This window comes from Schistocerca cancellata, chromosome 12, assembly GCF_023864275.1.
Source record: "Schistocerca cancellata isolate TAMUIC-IGC-003103 chromosome 12, iqSchCanc2.1, whole genome shotgun sequence".
Taxonomy (NCBI): Eukaryota; Metazoa; Arthropoda; class Insecta; order Orthoptera; family Acrididae; genus Schistocerca; species Schistocerca cancellata.
Genome location: NC_064637.1, coordinates 103,676,430 through 103,697,006, shown reverse-complemented (window position 1 = coordinate 103,697,006; position 20,577 = coordinate 103,676,430). Strand labels below are relative to the sequence as shown.

Genomic DNA, 20,577 nt, shown 5'->3' with positions numbered 1-20,577 from the left:
TTAAAGCTGCCACTGTTCTGTTATATTTGGCCTAGTGCAAAACTCAGATAGTAAATGGTTTGCTGTAGGCACTTGTTATTGATTTAGATATTAGGGCATCAAGATGCCTAGAAAATATTGTAAATCAGAATAATTAAACATGGGGTTCTGCTGTGTTGCCACTGACCACATAATCCCCTTGCTAGGAGAAAGTAGCTACTTTGTAAGTCTTTACAAAAATGCATATGGTTCCTGTGTATTATTTTCTCTATCAGTTGAAAATATATGATATGATATGCAGATTCAAAAAGTGTAAGTTGCAACGTTCTATCAATGACCGTGATTTAGTGAAAACTCAGTTTCTCGTAGTGTCCACTTTACCCCACCTCCCCCTAAAGAAGAGCTTCGAGGTAGCCAGACACACGATTCTTCAAAGAATCAAACTCACCTGTGTAAAACAGGTTCACTTCTGACTGATTTACAAATGAGCTGTAATGTGTTAAATCTAATCTGAGAAAAAAAAAAAAAAAAAGATTATGCACCACGAAGGAGTTAAGCAAATGAGTCACAAATATTCATAAGGTATCGACGGAGAATGCAAAATTGTAAACTTTGGTGGTCAGTGGATGTGTGTATAAGGCTGCAGTGCAATTTAACTGCGCAGCTGACAAGGAAAGTAAACAGGGGACACGCTGATAAAGTCTTTGTGAATGTTGGGCACATTCGGCCTGGAATCTCACTGGCATAGAATTGTCTTGAGTGAAGAGTTCCGCTTCGAACTGAGCCCCGATGAACAGCAGACATGTGCCTGGAGATGCCCCAGACACCGATGGGCCACAAACCTGACCGTTGCCCACTGTATGGCCTGACATCCAGAAGCGATGGTCTGGGGTGCTATTTCTTTTCATAGCAGGACTCCTTTGGTTTTCATCCGCAGCATCCTTACAGCAGTACGTCGAAGATATTCTATGCCCCGGTCCACTGGATTCGTTAAAACCAAAAGGTGTACTGTGTTTATGATGTGTTTCCTGTCTTGCCACTTGTTAATCAATAATTCAATGGCAATTCATGATAATTACTTTCAGCGTGAAGATACACTCTAAGATAAACGACACACCGCGAAAGCATTAACCGAATGGGATGGAAATCGGTAGAAGTGATGCACGTGTACAGACAAACAAATATGGCTACAATTTCTTCAGAAAAATTGGATGACTCATTCAAGAGAAAGAGCTTCACAAATTGAGCAAGTCAATAACGCATTGATGCACCTCTGGCCCTTAGTATTATGTAATTTTAAAATAACAGTTTATTACACTACTCTTTACGAGATACACTCCTACCATGAGCAATTGTTCAGCTTGGCATTGATTGATAGAGTTGTTGGATATCCTCCTGGGGAATATTGTGTCAAAACCTGTCCAATTAGAGCGTTAGACCGTCAAAATCACGAGCTGGCTGGGGGACCCTGCCCATAATGCTCCAAATGTCCTCACGTGGAGAGAGACTCGGCTGGCCGTGGTAGGATTTGACAAGCATGAAGACAAGCAGTAGAAACTCTCGCCGTGTGTGGGCGGGCATTATCTTGCTGGAATGTAAGCCCAGAATGACTTACCATGAAGAGCAACAAAACGAGGTGTCCGATTGATATTCTACAGCTACTCAAGATGTATTCAGCCTGGAACTTCATTGACTGGATTAGAATGGTCTTTAGTGCTAAGTCCCACTTCAAATTCAACCTTGATGACCAGCAAAGACGTGTCTGGAGATGCCACGGGCAGCGGTGGGATACCAAATGCACTGTCACACGCCATACAGCCCGGCAACCAGAAGTGATAGATTGGTGTACCATTTCTTTGAATGGGCTATCTAACATGCCAACTGGACACAATTTCGCATGATACCTCTCAGCAGGACATCAGACAACTTGGTCAAATAATGCTGAGTAACTGTGTATGGGCGATGCTGGACCAACGCGTTATTGACTGCTCAATTTGTAAAGCTCATTTTCTTGAATAAATCTTTCATTTTTTTCTGAAATTATAATCATTTGTTCATGTACAGATAAAATAACATCCACTGACTTAGAGCCCATTTGGACAATTCCTTCGTGGTGCGCCGCCTTTTTTGTGAATGGTATGCAAGCAGTCAGTTTCCTTTTTATCTGGGTAACAGTTGGTTTGTTATTGCTTTTTATTTTCTGTATGACATTGTCAATAAATGTGTCATCACAGCCATTTACTACAGCTATTTGACTGTGATCATTTCATCGTTCTCCACATATTTACCCGATGATATAATAGTGGCTCTGGTAACTAGTGCTATGTATGCAGCCTATTTGTGTGTTGTGGAGTGGCGAGACGAGCTGTGTATGTTGGTACCTACTGTTTTACTGTGGACTTTGAAGGTATATCTGTTGTTTTCCTTACTGATATTCAGAAGGAGGAAGCTAGTAATACCATTGTTTTCATATTCAATAGTATGTTTTATATTTCTGTCCTGCTTACTGTATGTATCGAGAATGATTTTAATATCACTTAAAATCTATTTTTCAGATATGTTTTTATAATCATTGTCATTCTATGTGTTATATTCTCTCTATTTGGCCATTGTGTTATCTTGCTACCGAAGTAACTAAACCCATCTACTACATTTAGTATCTCATTTCCCAATATACGTTTCTCAGCATCACCTTATTCCACTTTTTTTGATGTTCATCATTTAAACTCTTATCAAAGCACCATTAACTCCGTTAAACTGCTCTTTGAATTTATTTGCTGCCTCTGACTGAATTACAATGTTATCAGCAAACCTGAAAGTTTTTATTTCCTCTCAATGAACTTCAATTCTTTTTCAAAAATATGTCCTTCGTTTTCTTCACAACTTTCTGGGTGTGCAAACTGAATGATGTCGATGATAGGCTACATCTCTCTCTCTCTCGTTTCTTAAATATTGCCTTTTCCTGCATTTCCTTCGACTCATTCTAACTGCGGCAATAGGTAAATTTCTACTGGAGACGGCATAGTCGTATAAAAAACAGTAATGTTTACTCATTTGTATAGTTTCCCAGTGATATTTCTCCGACAGTGTCAGTCTCTAGCAGTGATCTGTAATGACAGTGTTAATTGATGAGAAGAAAATGCAAAAGCGTGCATTCACAGCCTGACTAGTCTGCTGACTCGCTTCCTGACCTATCCGACTCTGTGTGGACACAGGGACTGGCAGTTAGCGTTCAGGGCAAGCAGGTAGAGGCCGCCAGACGTTGTTCATGAATCTGACAATTTAGTCCATACCCCCGTCCCCTCCCCCACTCACCCACACACACATACAAGTGAACGGGTTGGGACAGACTCATTCGTTGGATTTATCGGCAGACTCATCCACCTCTGTATGTGGGCCTTTACTGTACACTTCTAGCTAACACTGAAAATTCTATTCAAGTTGAAGAACATTGTGGTACCTGGTATCAGCTGTGTTGATTTGCTTTATGACTTCTATAGATCAGTTATTTTCCATACATGAATAGTTATGGACTATTGTATCGATAATGATTGAAGCAGACAAAATGAATTAAAACTTGTGCTGTGGCCGGCACTCGAACCCGGGTCTTCTTGGTTGCTAGGCAGGAATGGTAACCATTACACTATTACTGCACCGTAGTCAACATTGCTGCACGAACTACCTAAGCTGAGTGCCCTCCGCAAGACAAACACCAATTCATTTTTCCCTTACATATTGTCACTACTGACCCATTACGTCCAATGATGGGGTGCTTGCCAATATCGGAGAGCCCTGGCAATCGTGACAATATCTAAGGGAAAAATGAATTGAAATTTATGTTGGGAGGGCACAGCTTAGGTAGTTCGTGCAGCTATGTTGACCATCGTGCAGTGGTAGTTTAATGGTTAGCATCGCGTTTTTCATGGAGGGGACTTGCACCTCTTGTTGTTTTGCGTGGCACTCCGTGAAGAATGGGTTGCAATTCCCCAAGAAACCGCCCAGCACCTGATTGAAAGTATGCCTGCGAGAGTGGAAGCTGTCGTCAAGGCTAAGGGTGAGCCACCGCCATATTGAATTCCAGCATTACCGATGGAGGGCGCCACGAACCTCGAAATCACTTTCAGGCAAGTGTCCAGATACTTTTGATGACATAGTGTACAATATTTCAGTGGTAATGATCAATCTGATGAATTCTTCTCAGGTTATCAGCCGAGTGGTGGCGTAGTCTTGTCGCAGCGTTTCAATGAGTTTCGTACCCATCATCTTGTGGCGAAGTGTCGCGACCACTCACTCACTATAATGACGGGCCTGCCTTGGCCCGAGGTAGCGGAGTTTAAGCTGTTTTGAGCTGTTCCTCCTGAAGTCCTCTCGGTTTGGAATGGTTTTTCTTCGCGTGTTGGTCTGGCCTCTGGTTTCTGTGGATGCAGCAGCTTATCTGCCGGCTGATTCCGGCGGCTTCTTCTTCTTCTTCTTACTGCTTCCTGGCTGCCCGAATTCTATTTTCTTCAGGCGGGAGAAGTCCACTGGCGGCGTCTGTGTCCGGATATACTTGACTGCTTCCTCGGTCATGTATTTCCAGTCCTCGTCCGTGAAGATCGGGTGCTTGTTTATGAGCTCCAGATCTCCACGCCTGACGATTTCCCTCCCGCGCAGCTTCTGGTTTAATGGTTCGCACCCCCAGTGGAAATCGTAAGGTTTGTGAGGAAGGGGAGGGATTTTATCTACCGTGAAAGGGTAAGGATGGTCATGATGGGGGTAGCTACCGTCTCGCAGGGAATCGGCGGTCTCGGTGAGCACCTCCCTCACACAGTTCTTGTTGGGGAGGGGGAGGCACTCCAACGGCTCGTCTTCTTCTTCTCCCTCGGTCTCCATCGGCACTTCTACATCTACATCTACATCCATACTCCGCAAGCCACCTGACGGTGTGTGGCGGAGGGTACCTTCAGTACCTCTATCGGTTCTCCCTTCTATTCCAGTCTCGTATTGTTCGTGGAAAGAAGGATTGTCGGTATGCCTCTGTGTGGGCTGTAATCTCTCTGATTTTATCCTCGTGGTCTCTTCGCGAGATATACGTAGGAGGGAGCAATATACTGCTTGACTCTTCGGTGAAGGTATGTTCTCGAAACTTTGATAAAAGACCGTACCGAGCTACTGAGCGTCTCTCCTGCAGAGTCTTCCACTGTAGTTTATCTATCATCTCCGTAACGCTTTCGCGATTACTAAATGATCCTGTAACGAAGCGCGCTGCTCTCCGTTGGATCCTCTCCATGTCTTGTATCAACCCTATCTGGTACGGATCCCTCACTGCTGAGCAGTATTCAAGCAGTGGGCGAACAAGCGTACTGTAACCTACTTCCTTTGTTTTCGGATTGCATTTCCTTAGGATTCTTCCAATGAATCTCAGTCTGGCATCTGCTTTACCGACGATCAACATTATATGATCATTCCATTTTAAATCACTCCTAATGCGTACTCCCAGATAATTTATGGTATTAACTGGTTCCAGTTGCTGACCTGCTATTTTGTAGCTAAATGATAAAGGATCTATCTTTCTGTGTATTCGCAGCACATTACACTTGTCTACATTGAGATTCAGTTGCCATTCCCTGCACCATGCGTCAATTCGCTGCAGATCCTCCTGCATTTCAGTACAATTTTCCATTGTTACAACCTCTCGATACACCACAGCATCATCTGCAAAAAGCCTCAGTGAACTTCCGATGTCATCCACCAGGTCATTTATGTATATTGTGAACAGCAACGGTCGTTCTGTGTCGTCTGCGTTTCCGCAGAGACAGGATTGACGACTGCTTCCCAGGGTGCCGTCTCCTTGTTGTCGGTGGTCTTACCCGACTGTGTGACCACCTCCCTAGCAACCTGCGTTGCCGCGTCGGCCAGGGAGGCGGTCGTTTCTGTTGCCGCGTCTACCCCCGTACTGGTGGGGGTCGGTGCCACGCCCGTCTTCGTGCAGGCCGTGAGGTGCACGTTGCTGCTGCTGCTTTGCACATGAATTCCTCTTCTTGAGGATGTTAAGGGGGAGTTTGTTGTCGCTAGACATTTACTCCACTTAGATGGGTTGAAGTTACTGGGACGTTTGGGAATAACTGGGACGGTTGTGCACGTTTAGGTACATACGATTGCCGGCCAGAGACAGGCGATAGGTCACGTGAATTGACAAGTATGCATCGGCTAGGGGCCTTTACTTGACTGGCCCTGTCGACGCCTGGGACTGTCAGTCAGCGACTGACAGAGCGGATATTTGATGATGATGGTGATGGATGATGGATGTCGGGCGCAGTGAGGAGGAGACTCTTCTAAGTCCTCCTGGCGTCTGGGTACCTCTTCTTGTCCTTCTTCTTTTTCTTGTTGTGGTATGTCTGCAAATGACACTTTGGGATGTGTCACATCGTCCCAGTTAGCAGCTTCAGCGTCTTCGGCGGTCCTCGCCTCTTGTTGTTGGCTTGCGTTCTCTTCTTCTTGTTCTTGTTTTGCTATTGAGAGGAAGAGAGCTTCCCACTGAACAGGCGTGAGAGGAGGGCGGGCGTTGTAGGACCTGAGAGTATCCAAGTGAATGGACACTACCTTCTGCAACTGCGTCTTGGAGAGGGGGCGAGGAGCCTCCTCCATGATGACTTGGGTTGCCATGTTCTTCGCCGCGATGATTGTCTGTGCGGCTGCGTCTTGTGTTTCCACCCTGTATTACTACAGGTTCCACGGGGGCGGCAGTCTGCGTGTCGGCATCCTTCTTCTGTGCTGTGTGGGGCTGGCTGGCCAATGCATCACGGAGACTGTGCACCGGCAGCCGAGCCTCGGCTAGTTCGGCTTGGAGTGTTGCCCTCTCTTCCGCCATTGCGGCTTTGAGGGCGGCAATTTCTTCATCGGCGGCGGCGCGGACTCTGGCGCACGCCTCGCTGACTGCGTCCGGTGGTACAGCCACGTCATCGGCCACCACGGATCCGCCAGAGGCGGGGAGTGGCGAGGACGCAACGGCCTCGGCTGTATCCAAGTTCTTGGTGGTCTTGTGTCTCCGTCTAGCTTTGTCGCCGCGACTCCAGTTCTTGATATAGCTGCACCCGCTGTAATTCGCCGCACGAGGGCCGTCACAATTGGCGCAGCAGCGTGTGGCGTCTTTCTTGGCGCAGTGGCGCGAGTCGTGTGCTTGCGCACAGCGAAGGCACGCCACTGCATTACGGCAATACTTGGCAACATGGCCAAGTTTTTGGCAGCGATAGCACTGCTCCTTCCGCTCCGCCGTCTTCTTGCGTTCCCCGTCTTCTGATGCGCCGAGCACGAGGCTCAGCAATTGCAGCAGGGCAGCAGCTTTGCCTCCCTTTCCGCGTCTTCCATACATGCTGGGGAACTAGCGCTAACATACAGCGATCAGCTCACCTCCGCAGCCTGAGCGGGAATGACAAGCAAAACGTGCAGCGGCTCCTCACCCGGCGCTAGCGAGTCGGCTACGGTCTGCTGCTGCTCTCATCTAATACATTCCCCTCTTTGGGGAAGTGTGAGGGGGAGTTGGTAGCCATTTGGCTTTTACTCCCCTGTGTACGTGTGTGTGTGTTTTTTCTACATATTTTTGATGTCTGTGATATGTGATGAATTGTTGTGAATGTGTCTGGTGCTTGCCTGGGGTAGGCGAGATGTATTGGTGTTATATGGGAAGGAACTGGATTAGGGATTGGGTGTTGGGATTTTCTCTTCGACTTAATCGTCGAAGATCGTCATAGGGCGCTTGTGCTTATCGCGGGACATGTCATACCGACCTAGGGAGTGGATGAGTCCATTTCCGGATCTGGAGGAACCTTCATAGAAGGCCCTTGCCAGATCCTGGAAACGCTCTCTCAGGAGTGGGATTTCGGCTGCGGCGTGCAGGTCGTCTGTGGGGAATCCAAGTGGTAGATGTAGTGCCCTTCTGAGGGCGCGGTTCTGCAGCCTCTGGAGTTTGTCCAGGTGCTGCTTTGCCGCGTATCCCCAGACAGGGCACGCATACTCCATTACCGGCCGGATCAGGGCCTGGTATACATTTACTGCTACTGGGCAGGGGCTGTGTTCTGCACATCTATACAGCTGCTTGGCCGTCGTCGGCTACTGTAGGCCGGCCAATCACGTTCCTCTGGAAGGGGTTACCGCCGCGTCGGTGGTGGTTGGTGGCAGTGGGGCGGGGGGTCGCGGCTCGGACCGGCGTCGACACCTGGTGCCTATGAAATCTGTCTGCGGACGCCACTGTCTTCACATTGGAGCGTTCCTGACGTATTTTGTCAGTTGTGAGATTCCACGCTGCACTGAGCTGAAAACCGCTATCCCTCTTTACTAAATTCTTGTGCAGCTGTATCTCCACTGCCTCTAGGCGGGAGGAGAAACCAGAAGAAGACGAAGCAAAACGTGTGGCGTTTCTGCCGTTTGCTGGACCGCCAACAGCAAGAATATTAAAGAAGCGCGAAATAACGACCATCTTTCGCTCACCGGAAAAAGTCAAAGATATACTTGGCTCAATCGAAGACCAACTGGGGCTGCGGACGCCGGGCATTTACGGCATTGAGTGCGAATGTGGGATGGAATATATCGCGCAGACACAACGATGTATCTCCCAGCGTTATGTTGAACACATCAGGAACGTACGACTAGGACAGACAAACAAGTCCGCTGTAACAGAACATAGCATTATCGAGGAACACACCTCCGCGTTCGAAAAAACGAAGAAGCTGTGCAGCATCAACGGTTTCTGAGACTCGATCTTCAAAGAGACAGTGGAGATACAGCTGCACAACAATTTAGTAAACAGGCATAGCGGTTTTCAGCTCAGTGCAGCGTGGAATCTCACAATTGACAAAATACGTCAGGAAAGCTCCGATCTGAAGGCAGCAGCGTCCGCAGACAGATTGGATAGGCAAGGGGTCTCGACGTCGGTCCGCGCCCCCCCACCACCGACCGCAGTACCCCATTCCGGAAGAACGTGATTGGCCGGCCTACAGTACTGGTCGACGGCCAAGCAGCTATATAGATGTGCAGAACACAGCATTCCCGCTCATTCCCGCTCACGCTGCGGTGAGTGACGCATAGCTGATTGTTGCTGTTGCTCTTGCTACTCGAGATGCCTGGACGCGGAAGTGGACGCAAAGCTGCTGCCTTGGCGGAGTTGCTGCTCACGATAGCAGGGACTTCCGGCAAGAAGAAGAGGAAGACTGCAGCACAGTGCTTTCGCTGCCAAAAGCTTGGCCACGTCGCCAAGCACTGCAGCGGAGCAGTTGCGTGCTTGAAGTGTGCGCAAGCACACGACACACGCGACTGCAAAAAGCGGAAGGACACCCCCTGTACCTGCGCCAACTGCGGCGGCGCACACGCGGCCAACGCCCGTTCCTGCGCCTACAGAAGAAATTGGCGCGGACCGGAGAAGAAGACGCAGAAGCAAGTGACCACCACACACGAAGAGGTGGTCACTTGTACGGAAGACGTCGTCACCAGGCGCCTTAACGACGCTGTACAAGAAGCCGTGTCCGCCTTCAAATCCGCGATGGCGGAAGAGAGGGCGGCCATGCTGGCGGAACTCGGCGAGGCTCGGCGTCAGATTGCTGTGCTGATGCAGGAGCTTCGCTCAGCCAAAGCAGCTCCCGCCACAACAGCTCCCGCCACCCAGACGACTCCTCCACGTGAGGAGGAGTTCGCGACGGTGGCCACGCAGACAGACGAGCCTGCCGAAGGGGAGGCGACACAGCACAAGACGGACACCAAAGCAGCAGCGCAAGAAGAAGAGTGGGAAGAAGTCCCATTCCTCCCGCTTCCAGACATGTAAAGCGTAGGTGCTGTAACGAAGAAGATCGCTGACTCACTTCGCGATGGTACATACCCCCACCACGACAACCCTTATCCCTTCGTTCCACCTAACCATCCTAAACCTCAACTCCCACATCGCCCACTTGGGTATCCAAAAGGCCTTCTTGGTCTTTCTAGGGAGGATTTCAATCTGATTGATTACTACCCTATCTTCACAGAGTGGCAAATGCGCTGTATCATCATCACTCTGGTCAACAGAGAATATGATAAAGCAGGATACATTACGCACAGTATCCCAACTGAGGGAGAGCCCTCAGCAACAAGCAAGAAGAAAAATCGTCATATCGACAAATTCAAGAAATAGGTCATCAGCACTCCTTGCCAGTAGAGATCCAACCAACAGTACAGACAAAAGACTCTACAAGATTCCCAGGGGAGTAAAGGCCAACAGGCTACAAACTTCCACTCGAACCTCCTCACAATGAGGAAGTCACAAAAGGAGCAGGAGCAGCAGCAGCAGCAGCAGCAGCATCCCGACACACTTGCTGAGTAGCAGTCGAGGGTTGAGCATCGCTCCTATCACTCGCGTACTGTCAGCCATAGGCCCCCGCTTGCACGGGAGTAAAAACAGAAGTGATCTCCGGCTCTGTTTTTATTAAAACATTGACGGGCACTTGCGCCGAGGTCTTAGCACGGACGGCACTTGGAGAAAATTTTGCATGGCGTCGCCTGGCAGAATTGTCGTGTCTTCTCGTCGTTGTGGTATGTCGAGCTTGGGTGACGCCTTGGGGTCGCGGCGGTCTCTTTCCGCCGACGACACGAGCCGCGCTTTCTTGTTGCCGCGGGCCGCGCGGCCGGCCGTCTCTAGCACCTCAGCTGCCGCAGAGTCAGTCTCTGCCCTCCCTCCCCCCCCCTCCCCCAAGAATAGGGAAAAAGTAAAAGTAGGCCAGGACCTGGAAGCGGGCCGCGGAACCACAGAAAGGTTTTCCGCCGCCCCCGTCCAGAATTCCGCGTCTGCCATCGTTATACTAGGGTCAGCAATGCAACCGGAAAACCCAACGGTGACAACAAAAGTTGCAACTGACAGTAACCTGGCAGCAAGCCCCCTTTCCGCTACCGACATGGCAAAACCACACAATACGCAAACAAACAAATATATTGTCAGGATTTGCGATCCTGCCCCTCCCTCCCCTCTCCTGCTTGCCCACGGCTGTAACCGCCTAGCCGACCACATCCGCAACCTGAATGGCAAGCAGAAGTCCAGTCAACCGACTAAAACCCTTCCCAAACCCGCAACTGCCACCCAACCCCCTACCCGATCCCAGTTCCTCAAATCCCCCCCCACTCAAGTCCACCACATCCAAGCAACGGCGTGTAAGGAAGGACAAGAAGGAGAAGCACTCCAAGGGGAAAAAGCACTCCACCACCCCCACCCCAACCACTTCCACACCCTCTGAGGAGCCAGCGACCCCGACAGCACCTGTCGTCGCACTGGGAGGGGACCAGGAAACACCGGCACTCGAAGGGAACCGCATAACCGGGCAGGATTCGGATGGTTTCGTGCTGGCGAGGAAAACCTTTCGCCAGCCGAGGCTCCCGCCGGCCCGGGGAGTGGAACCCACCCCGAACAGATCGAAAGTGTATGTCCGATTGCTTAGTTATGGGTTGACTCTCGTGAATACAAAGTGCTCAACCTCACTCACTTGGGCCGGTCATCTAGCGTGGGCAGCCTCCCGCGGCCCACGACTGCGTCCAGCTCCTCCTGCACCCTTTTCCGCACCTCCGGGTGGTGGACCACGTAGATCAGCGCCCAGGTGAGGGTGGCCGACAGTGCGGAGGCCGCCGGGAAGAAGAAGTCCAGCAGGATCAGCGACAGCTGCTCCACTGCAACAGCCCGCATCATGGTTATACGTTAGCGGCACACTCATACCACTGCTGTGTGGGGCTGGAGACTACCACACTTCGACCATAAATATAATAGACTGGCCCTGACGTGGCTCCAACATCTCTGGCCTAAAGTCACCTGAATGTTGGCGAAACATGGTTGCTTCGTGTTGCGCTTATGGCTGTACTCAGCGTTTTGTCGGGGGAAATGGTATTACATTTCACGTGTGTTTCTATGATAGTGCAGATGCGTTTATTGAAATCTGCTGAAGTGACTTTTATATGTTTTTTACACTTGAAATAGAGTATCACGTAAATTAGAGTGTTGAAAGTGATGCCTGTAAAGTCAGACTCATATTACATTTTGGAAAGTATCTGTGATAATTCGGTTACAGAAGTAAGTATAACTGTTTCTCGTTCCTACTCATAGGTTCCCTAAGGATGAAAACCGAAGACAGCTTTGGATACAGGCCCTTAAACGGAAAAACTTTAGTCCATCTGCACATACGCGCCTTTTTGTATACACTTGAGATTATAAGAAGGTAAGAGCACCTATAGTCGACACATGGAGAGAATTTTTTTCTACCTTCTAATACTATTCGGAGCAGGTATTAAAATCCATGGAGAAGAAATAAAAACTTTGAGGTTCGCCGATGGCATTGTAATTCTGTCAGAGACAGCAAAGGACTTGGAAGAGCAGCTGAACGGAATGGACAGTGTCTTGAAAGGAGGGTATAAGATGAACATCAACAAAAGCAAAACAAGGATAATGGAATGTAGTCGAGTTAACTCGGGTGATGCTGAGAGAATTAGACTAGGAAATGAGACACTTAAAGTAGTAAAGGAGTTTGCTATTTGGAGAGTAAAATAACTGATGATGGTAGAAGTAGAGAGGATATAAAATGTAGACTGGCAATGGCAAGGAAAGCGTTTCTGAAGAAGAGAAATTTGTTAACATCGAGTATAGATTTAAGTGTCAGGAAGTCGTTTCTGAAAGTATTTGTATGGAGTGTGGCCATGTGTGGAAGTGAAACGTGGACGATAAATAGTTTGGACAAGAAGAGAATAGAAGCTTTCGAAATGTGGTGCTACAGAAGAATGCTGAAGATTAGATGGGTAGATCACATAACTAATGAGGAGGTATTGAATAGAATTGGGGACAAGAGGAGTTTGTGGCAAAACTTGACCAGAAGAAGGGACCGGTTGGTAGGACATGTTCTGAGGCATCAAGGGATCAGCAATTTAGTACTGGAGGGCAGTGTGGAGGGTAAAAATCGTAGAGGGAGAACAAGAGATGAATACACTAAGCAGATTCAGAAGGATGTAGGCTGCAGTAGGTACTGGGAGATGAAGAAACTTGCACAGCATAGAGTAGCATGGAGAGCTGCATCAAACCAGTCTCAGGACTGAAGACCACAACAAAAACAACAATACTATTAAATAAATGTAGGCTCCAAAATTATTTTCTGAAACTTCAAAGTCTCACCTTTAATCTAAAATATCATTTTTTTAAACTGATAGTTTAAACTTTTGTAAAAATAGTAAGAACTGAACCTTTGAAGTGCACCTAAAATTGATACTCTAAAATCGACCTGCTCCTAAAGTCGACAATTTTGGCACCTGTAATTGACATAATTCCCATATCCCATTTTCTTTTATAAGTGGATAGAGCTCAAAACGTGGCGAATCCAATATTTAAAGTTTTGACACGAGCCCACTCGTACTGTTTAAAACAATTTTAACGACATTTTACTTTAATTGATAGTTTATAGTAATTTCGTCCCGCTGCCCACCAGAGGGGCGTTCGATGTATTTGTTAGATTTTATAAATGGTACTGTGACACAAATCCAGGTAAAATGTAGTTCTGACATAATTTTTCGCAAATAAAAACGTAATTTTTGTTGGAAGCATTTGGCAGTCAATTGAGAAATGTGGGTAAAATAAGATACAAACATAGGATGGCAAACCGCTGATTTTAAATCCCGCCACGTTTTGCCAGCAGTCTCGTGGTTTATGTTCGAGCCACACCAGCCCTATAGCTTCTGCACAGCAAGGCCAGTCTACTAGCATCTATGGTCGAAGCTACCACACCGTACTGGTACTATCTTTGATTCGATGCGGCGGACGCCATATTTATTTTGGCGTATTTAGCTGTTTTGTATTATAATTTGCAGTTGGCGTTTCAAGTAACAGCACATTCTTATAATTAAATTTCAGGATTTTAAACATGGCAGAAACAGCAACTGTTGAAATTCTTCACGGTAAATGGTAACAGCCAAACAGTTGCAGGATAAGGATGTACTAAAATCCTTGACCACGGTTTCGGTATATCCAAATATACCTTCATCAGAAGTACAATACACTAAAATCACATCTTGCAGTGGAAATACATAAAGAAAATTGTGCTAAAGGCGTCGTCAGTAGTTACATCATCATCTCCATTTATACAACATAATTATGGACAGCATCTGTCTCAAAAAGATGGTTTTATTCTTAATGAAGAGTTCACAGGCGAAGTAATGATGCTATGCTGTGTTCGCATTGACCCTCTGTCCATAATTATGTTGTATAAATGGAGATGATATTTTAACTAGTGACGACGCCTTTGGTACAATTGTTTTATGTATCTCCAGTGCAGGATGTGATTTTTTAGAGTATTTTACTTCTGATGAAGGTATATTTAGATATACCGAAACCGTGGTCTAGGATTTTAATAAATCTTTATCCTGCAACTGTTTGGACGTTACCATTTACCGTTATACACTCCTGGAAATTGAAATAAGAACACCGTGAATTCATTGTCCCAGGAAGGGGAAACTTTATTGACACATTCCTGGGGTCAGATACATCACATGATCACACTGACAGAACCACAGGCACATAGACACAGGCAACAGAGCATACACAATGTCGGCACTAGTACAGTGTATATCCACCTTTCGCAGCAATGCAGGCTGCTATTCGCCCATGGAGACGATCGTAGAGATGCTGGATGTAGTCCTGTGGAACGGCTTGCCATTCCATTTCCACCTGGCGCCTCAGTTGGACCAGCGTTCGCGCTGGACGTGCAGACCGCGTGAGACGACGCTTCATCCAGTCCCAAACATGCTCAATGGGGGACAGATCCGGAGATCTTGCTGGCCAGGGTAGTTGACTTACACCTTCTAGAGCACGTTGGGTGGCACGGGATACATGCGGACGTGCATTGTCCTGTTGGAACAGCAAGTTCCCTTGCCGGTCTAGGAATGGTAGAACGATGGGTTCGATGACGGTTTGGATGTACCGTGCACTATTCAGTGTCCCCTCGACGATCACCAGTGGTGTACGGCCAGTGTAGGAGATCGCTCCCCACACCATGATGCCGGGTGTTGGCCCTGTGTGCCTCGGTCGTATGCAGTCCTGATTGTGGCGCTCACCTGCACGGCGCCAAACACGCATACGACCATCATTGGCACCAAGGCAGAAGCGACTCTCATCGCTGAAGACGACACGTCTCCATTCGTCCCTCCATTCACGCCTGTCGCGACACCACTGGAGGCGGGCTGCACGATGTTGGGGCGTGAGCGGAAGACGGCCTAACGGTGTGCGGGACCGTAGCCCAGCTTCATGGAGACGGTTGCGAATGGTCCTCGCCGATACCCCAGGAGCAACAGTGTCCCTAATTTGCTGGGAAGTGGCGGTGCGGTCCCCTACGGCACTGCGTAGGATCCTACGGTCTTGGCGTGCATCCGTGCGTCGCTGCGGTCCGGTCCCAGGTCGACGGGCACGTGCACCTTCCGCCGACCACTGGCGACAACATCGATGTACTGTGGAGACCTCACGCCCCACGTGTTGAGCAATTCGGCGGTACGTCCACCCGGCCTCCCGCATGCCCACTATACGCCCTCGCTCAAAGTCCGTCAACTGCACATACGGTTCACGTCCACGCTGTCGCGGCATGCTACCAGTGTTAAAGACTGCGATGGAGCTCCGTATGCCACGGCAAACTGGCTGACACTGACGGCGGCGGTGCACAAATGCTGCGCAGCTAACGCCATTCGACGGCCAACACCGCGGTTCCTGGTGTGTCCGCTGTGCCGTGCGTGTGATCATTGCTTGTACAGCCCTCTCGCAGTGTCCGGAGCAAGTATGGTGGGTCTGACACACTGGTGTCAATGTGTTCTTTTTTCCATTTCCAGGAGTGTAGTTAAATGTCAGTTAATGACACACAACGCTATAAGCCTTCAACAGATACAATGACATCCGACTCAAAAGACGAAACTTAGAAGTCTTTGCATTGTTGGACATTCTTATGAATGTAATACATGTACGTTCTGAAATTTTCGATGTTATTTACATTTCCCTCTGATTAGAAAACGAAAGACGAAATAAATGTTAGGCTTCTTATTACCAAATACGGTAGAGTCTCGATTATCTCTGATAGCTGGGGACTTGAAAACCACAGATAATGGAATTCTGTTGACAAACCACAGTTAAGGAACACTGTAACTTATTAGTTTTATTCAAAAATAAAAATTAATCACAATGTCATAATTAGATTCACTTAACTAATCTTTATAATACATTGTACTTTTAATCACCATGCACTGAAGAGCCAAAGAAACAGGCACACCTGCCTAATATTGTGTATGGTCCCCGAGAGCACGCAGAAGTGCCGCAGTATGACGTAATATGGACTCGACTAATGTCTGAAGTAGTGCTGAAGGGAACTGACACCACGAATCCCGCAGGGCTGTCCATGAATCCGTAAGAGTATGAGGGGGTAGAGATCTCTTCGGAACAGCACGTTGCAAGGCATCCCAGATATGCTCAATAATGTTCATCTCTGGGGAGTTTGGTGGCCAGCAGAAGTGTTTAAACTCAGAAGAGTGTCCCTGGAGCCACTCTGTAGCAATTCTGGATGTATGGGGTGTCGCATTGTCCTGCTGGAATTGCCCAAGTCCGTCGGAATGCGCAATAGACATGAATGGATACACGTGATCAGACAGGATGCTTACGTACGTGTCTCCTTTCAGAGCCATATCTAGACGTGTCAGTGGTCCCACATCACTCCAACTGCACACGCCCCACACAATTACTGAGGATCTTTTTCTGGTTTCAGCGATGTCGGAGATTTGACGTTTTATTGGATTCCTGATATTCACGGTATACACATGAAATGGTCGTACGGGAGAATCCTCACTTCATCGCTACCTCGGAGATGCCGTGTCCCATCGCTCGTGCGCCGACTATAACACCACGTCCAAACTCACTTAAATCTTGATAGTCTGCGAGTGTAGCAGCTGTAACCGATCTACGAGGTGCATTCAAGTTCTAAGGCCTCCGATTTTTTTCTCCGGACTGGAAAGAGATAGAAACATGCGCATTGTTTTAAAATGAGGCCGCGTTCATTGTCAATATGTCCCAGAGATGGCAGCACCGTATGGAAGATGGAATTTTACCGCCAGCGGCGAGAATGATAACTGTTTTAAATACTTAAAATGGCGACGTTTTCCTTACTTGAACAGCGTGCAATCATTCGTTTTCTGAATTTGCGTGGTGTGAAACCAATTTAAATTCATCGACAGTAGAAGGAGAGATGTGGTGATGGAGTTATGGATGTGTCGAAAGTGCGTTCGTGGGTACGACAGTTTAATGAAGGGAGAAAATCGTGTGACAACAAACCGAAACAACCTCGGGCTCGCACAAGCCGGTCTGACGACATGATCGAGAAAGTGGAGAGAATTGTTTTGGGGGATCGCCGAATGACTGTCGAACAGATCGCCTCCAGAGTTGGCATTTCTGTGGGTTCTGTGCACACAATCCTGCATGACGACCTGAAAATGCGAAAAGTGTCATCCAGGTGGGTGCCACGAATGCTGACGGACGACCACACGGCTGTCCGTGTGGCATGTTGCCGAGCAATGTTGACGTGCAACGACAGCACGAATGGGACTTCTTTTCGTCGGTTGTGACAATGGATGAGACGTGGATGCCATTTTTCAATCCAGAAACAAAGTGCCAGTCAGCTCAATGGAAGCACACAGATTCACCGCCACCAAAGAAATTTCGGGTAACCGCCAGTGCTGAAAAAATGATGGTGTCCATGTTCTGGGACAGCGAGGGCGTAATCCTTACCCGTTGCGTTCCAAAGGGCACTACGGTAACAGGTGCATCCTACGAAAATGTTTTGATGAACAAATTCCTTCCTGCACTGCAACAAAAACGTCCGGGAAGGGCTGCACATGTGCTGTTTCACCAAGACAACGCACCCGTACATCGAGCTAAAATTACGCAACAGTTTCTTCGTGATAACAACTTTGAAGTGATTCCTCGTGCTCCCTACTCACCTGATCTGGCTCCTAGTGACTTTTGGCTTTTTACGACAATGAAAGACACTCTCCGTGGCCGCACATTCACCAGCCGTGCTGCTATTGCCTCAGCGATTTTCCAGTGGTCAAAACAGACTCCTAAAGAAGCCTTCGCCGCTGCCATGGAATCATGGCGTCAGCGTTGTGAAAAATGTGTACGTCTGCAGGCCGATTACGTCGAGAAGTAACGCCAGTTTCATCGATTTCGGGTGAGTAGTTAATTAGAAAAAAAAATCGGAGGCCTTAGAACTTGAATGCACCTCGTAACAACTGCACGAGGCACTTATCTTATTTTAGGCGTTGCCGACCGCAGCGCCGTATTCTGCCTGTTCACATATTTCTGTATATGAATACCCATGCTTATACCAGTTTCTTTGGTGTTTCTTTGGCCCTTCAGCTTAGTGTATGTGAATGGTACAAGATGTGCGAAATACTGAGAAAAATAGGGCCAAGCTATAGGCAAAGACAGGCAGTATACAATACGTACGAGAGTCAAGAGCCGACAATGACCCTGGAAAACCAAGAATGAAATGCACAGATTAAACAGGACAGGTTCAAGAGTGCGATTAAAATTCAAGGTGAAAGCATATCAACGTTAACATTCGCTGATGACATTGTTATCCTCCATGAAAGTGAAGAAGAATTACCCATTGACTGGAATGAAGAGTCTAATGAGTTCAGAATATGAATTAGAAAAATGAAAGAAAGACGAAAGTAGTGAGAACCAGCAGAATGGAGAGCAGAGAGAAACTTAACATATAACTGGTGATTATGAAGCAGATGACGTTAAGGAATTCTGCTGCTTTGTCAACAAAATAACCCATGACGGACGGAGCAAGGAGAATATAAAAATCAGACAAGCACTGCTGAACAGGGCATTCCCGGCCAAGATACGTCTACTACTATCAAACATACGTCGCAATTTGTAGAAGGAATTTCGGAGAATGTTCGTTTGGAGCACAACATTGCATGGTAGCGAAACATGAACTGTGGGAAAAGCGGAACGGATGAATCGGAGCACTTGGGATTTGGTGCTATAGAAGAACGTAGAAAATTAGGAGGACTGATAAGATAAGGAATGAGGAGGTGCTCCCCAGAATCCGCGAGGAAAGGAATATATGGACAAATAGAGGGAACAGGGTGATAGGACATATACACTCCTGGAAATTGAAATAAGAACACCGTGAATTCATTGTCCCAGGAAGGGGAAACTTTATTGACACATTCCTGGGGTCAGATACATCACATGATCACATTGACAGAACCACAGGCACATAGACACAGGCAACAGAGCATGCACAATGTCGGCACTAGTACAGTGTATATCCACCTTTCGCAGCAATGCAGGCTGCTATTCTCCCATGGAGACGATCGTAGAGATGCTGGATGTAGTCCTGTGGAACGGCTTGCCATGCCATTTCCACCTGGCGCCTCAGTTGGACCAGCGTTCGTGCTGGACGTGCAGACCGCGTGAGACGACGCTTCATCCAGTCCCAAACATGCTCAATGGGGGACAGATCCGGAGATCTTGCTGGCCAGGGTAGTTGACTTACACCTTCTAGAGCACGTTGCGTGGCACGGGATACATGCGGACGTGCATTGTCCTGTTGGAACAGCAAGTTCCCTTGCCGGTCTAGGAATGGTAGAACGATGGGTCCGATGACGGTTTGGATGTACCGTGCACTATTCAGTGTCCCCTCGACGATCACCAGTGCTGTACGGCCAGTGTAGGAGATCGCTCCCCACACCATGATGCCGGGTGTTGGCCCTGTGTGCCTCGGTCGTATGCAGTCCTGATTGTGGCGCTCACCTGCACGGCGCCAAACACGCATACGACCATCATTGGCACCAAGGCAGAAGCGACTCTCATCGCTGAAGATGACACGTCTCCATTCGTCCCTCCATTCACGCCTGTCGCGACACCACTGGAGGCGGGCTGCACGATGTTGGGGCGTGAGCGGAAGACGGCCTAACGGTGTGCGGGACCGTAGCCCAGCTTCATGGAGACGGTTGCGAATGGTCCTCGCCGATACCCCAGGAGCCAACAGTGTCCCTAATTTGCTGGGAAGTGGCGGTGCGGTCCCCTACGGCACTGCGTAGGATCCTACGGTCTTGGCGTGCATCCGTGCATCGCTGCGGTCCGGTCCCAGGTCGACGGGCACGTGCACCTTCCGCCGACCACTGGCGACAACATCGATGTACTGTGGAGACCTCACGCCCCACGTGTTGAGCAATTCGGCGGTACGTCCACCCGGCCTCCCGCATGCCCACTATACGCCCTCGCTCAAAGCCCGTCAACTGCACATACGGTTCACGTCCACGCTGTCGCGGCGTGCTACCAGTGTTAAAGACTGCGATGGAGCTCCGTATGCCACGGCAAACTGGCTGACACTGACGGCGGCGGTGCACAAATGCTGCGCAGTAGAGTTGTGGCGATTCGTGAATGAGTCGTTCATTTGAACGACTCTAAATAAAGAATCGTAAGAATCAAATCGTGATACTGACGAATCGTCGTTCAAAAGAATCGTAAGAACGATTGTGTGTTTCCGAGTCGTGACGATTGCAAGTTCCAACGATTCATCGATTCTT

General features: G+C 48.3%; 1 protein-coding gene across 1 annotated transcript in view; it reads right to left on the bottom strand.

Annotated features, from left to right (window-relative positions):
- LOC126109565 (probable cytochrome P450 304a1) overlaps positions 1–20,577 on the bottom strand; it is a 135,402-nt gene that overhangs the window by 17,344 nt on the left and 97,481 nt on the right. Inside the window, exon 6 of the mRNA XM_049914587.1 lies at positions 11,457–11,637. Within this exon, the coding sequence (XP_049770544.1) occupies positions 11,457–11,637 (181 nt within the window). The remainder of the gene's footprint in view (positions 1–11,456; positions 11,638–20,577) is intronic.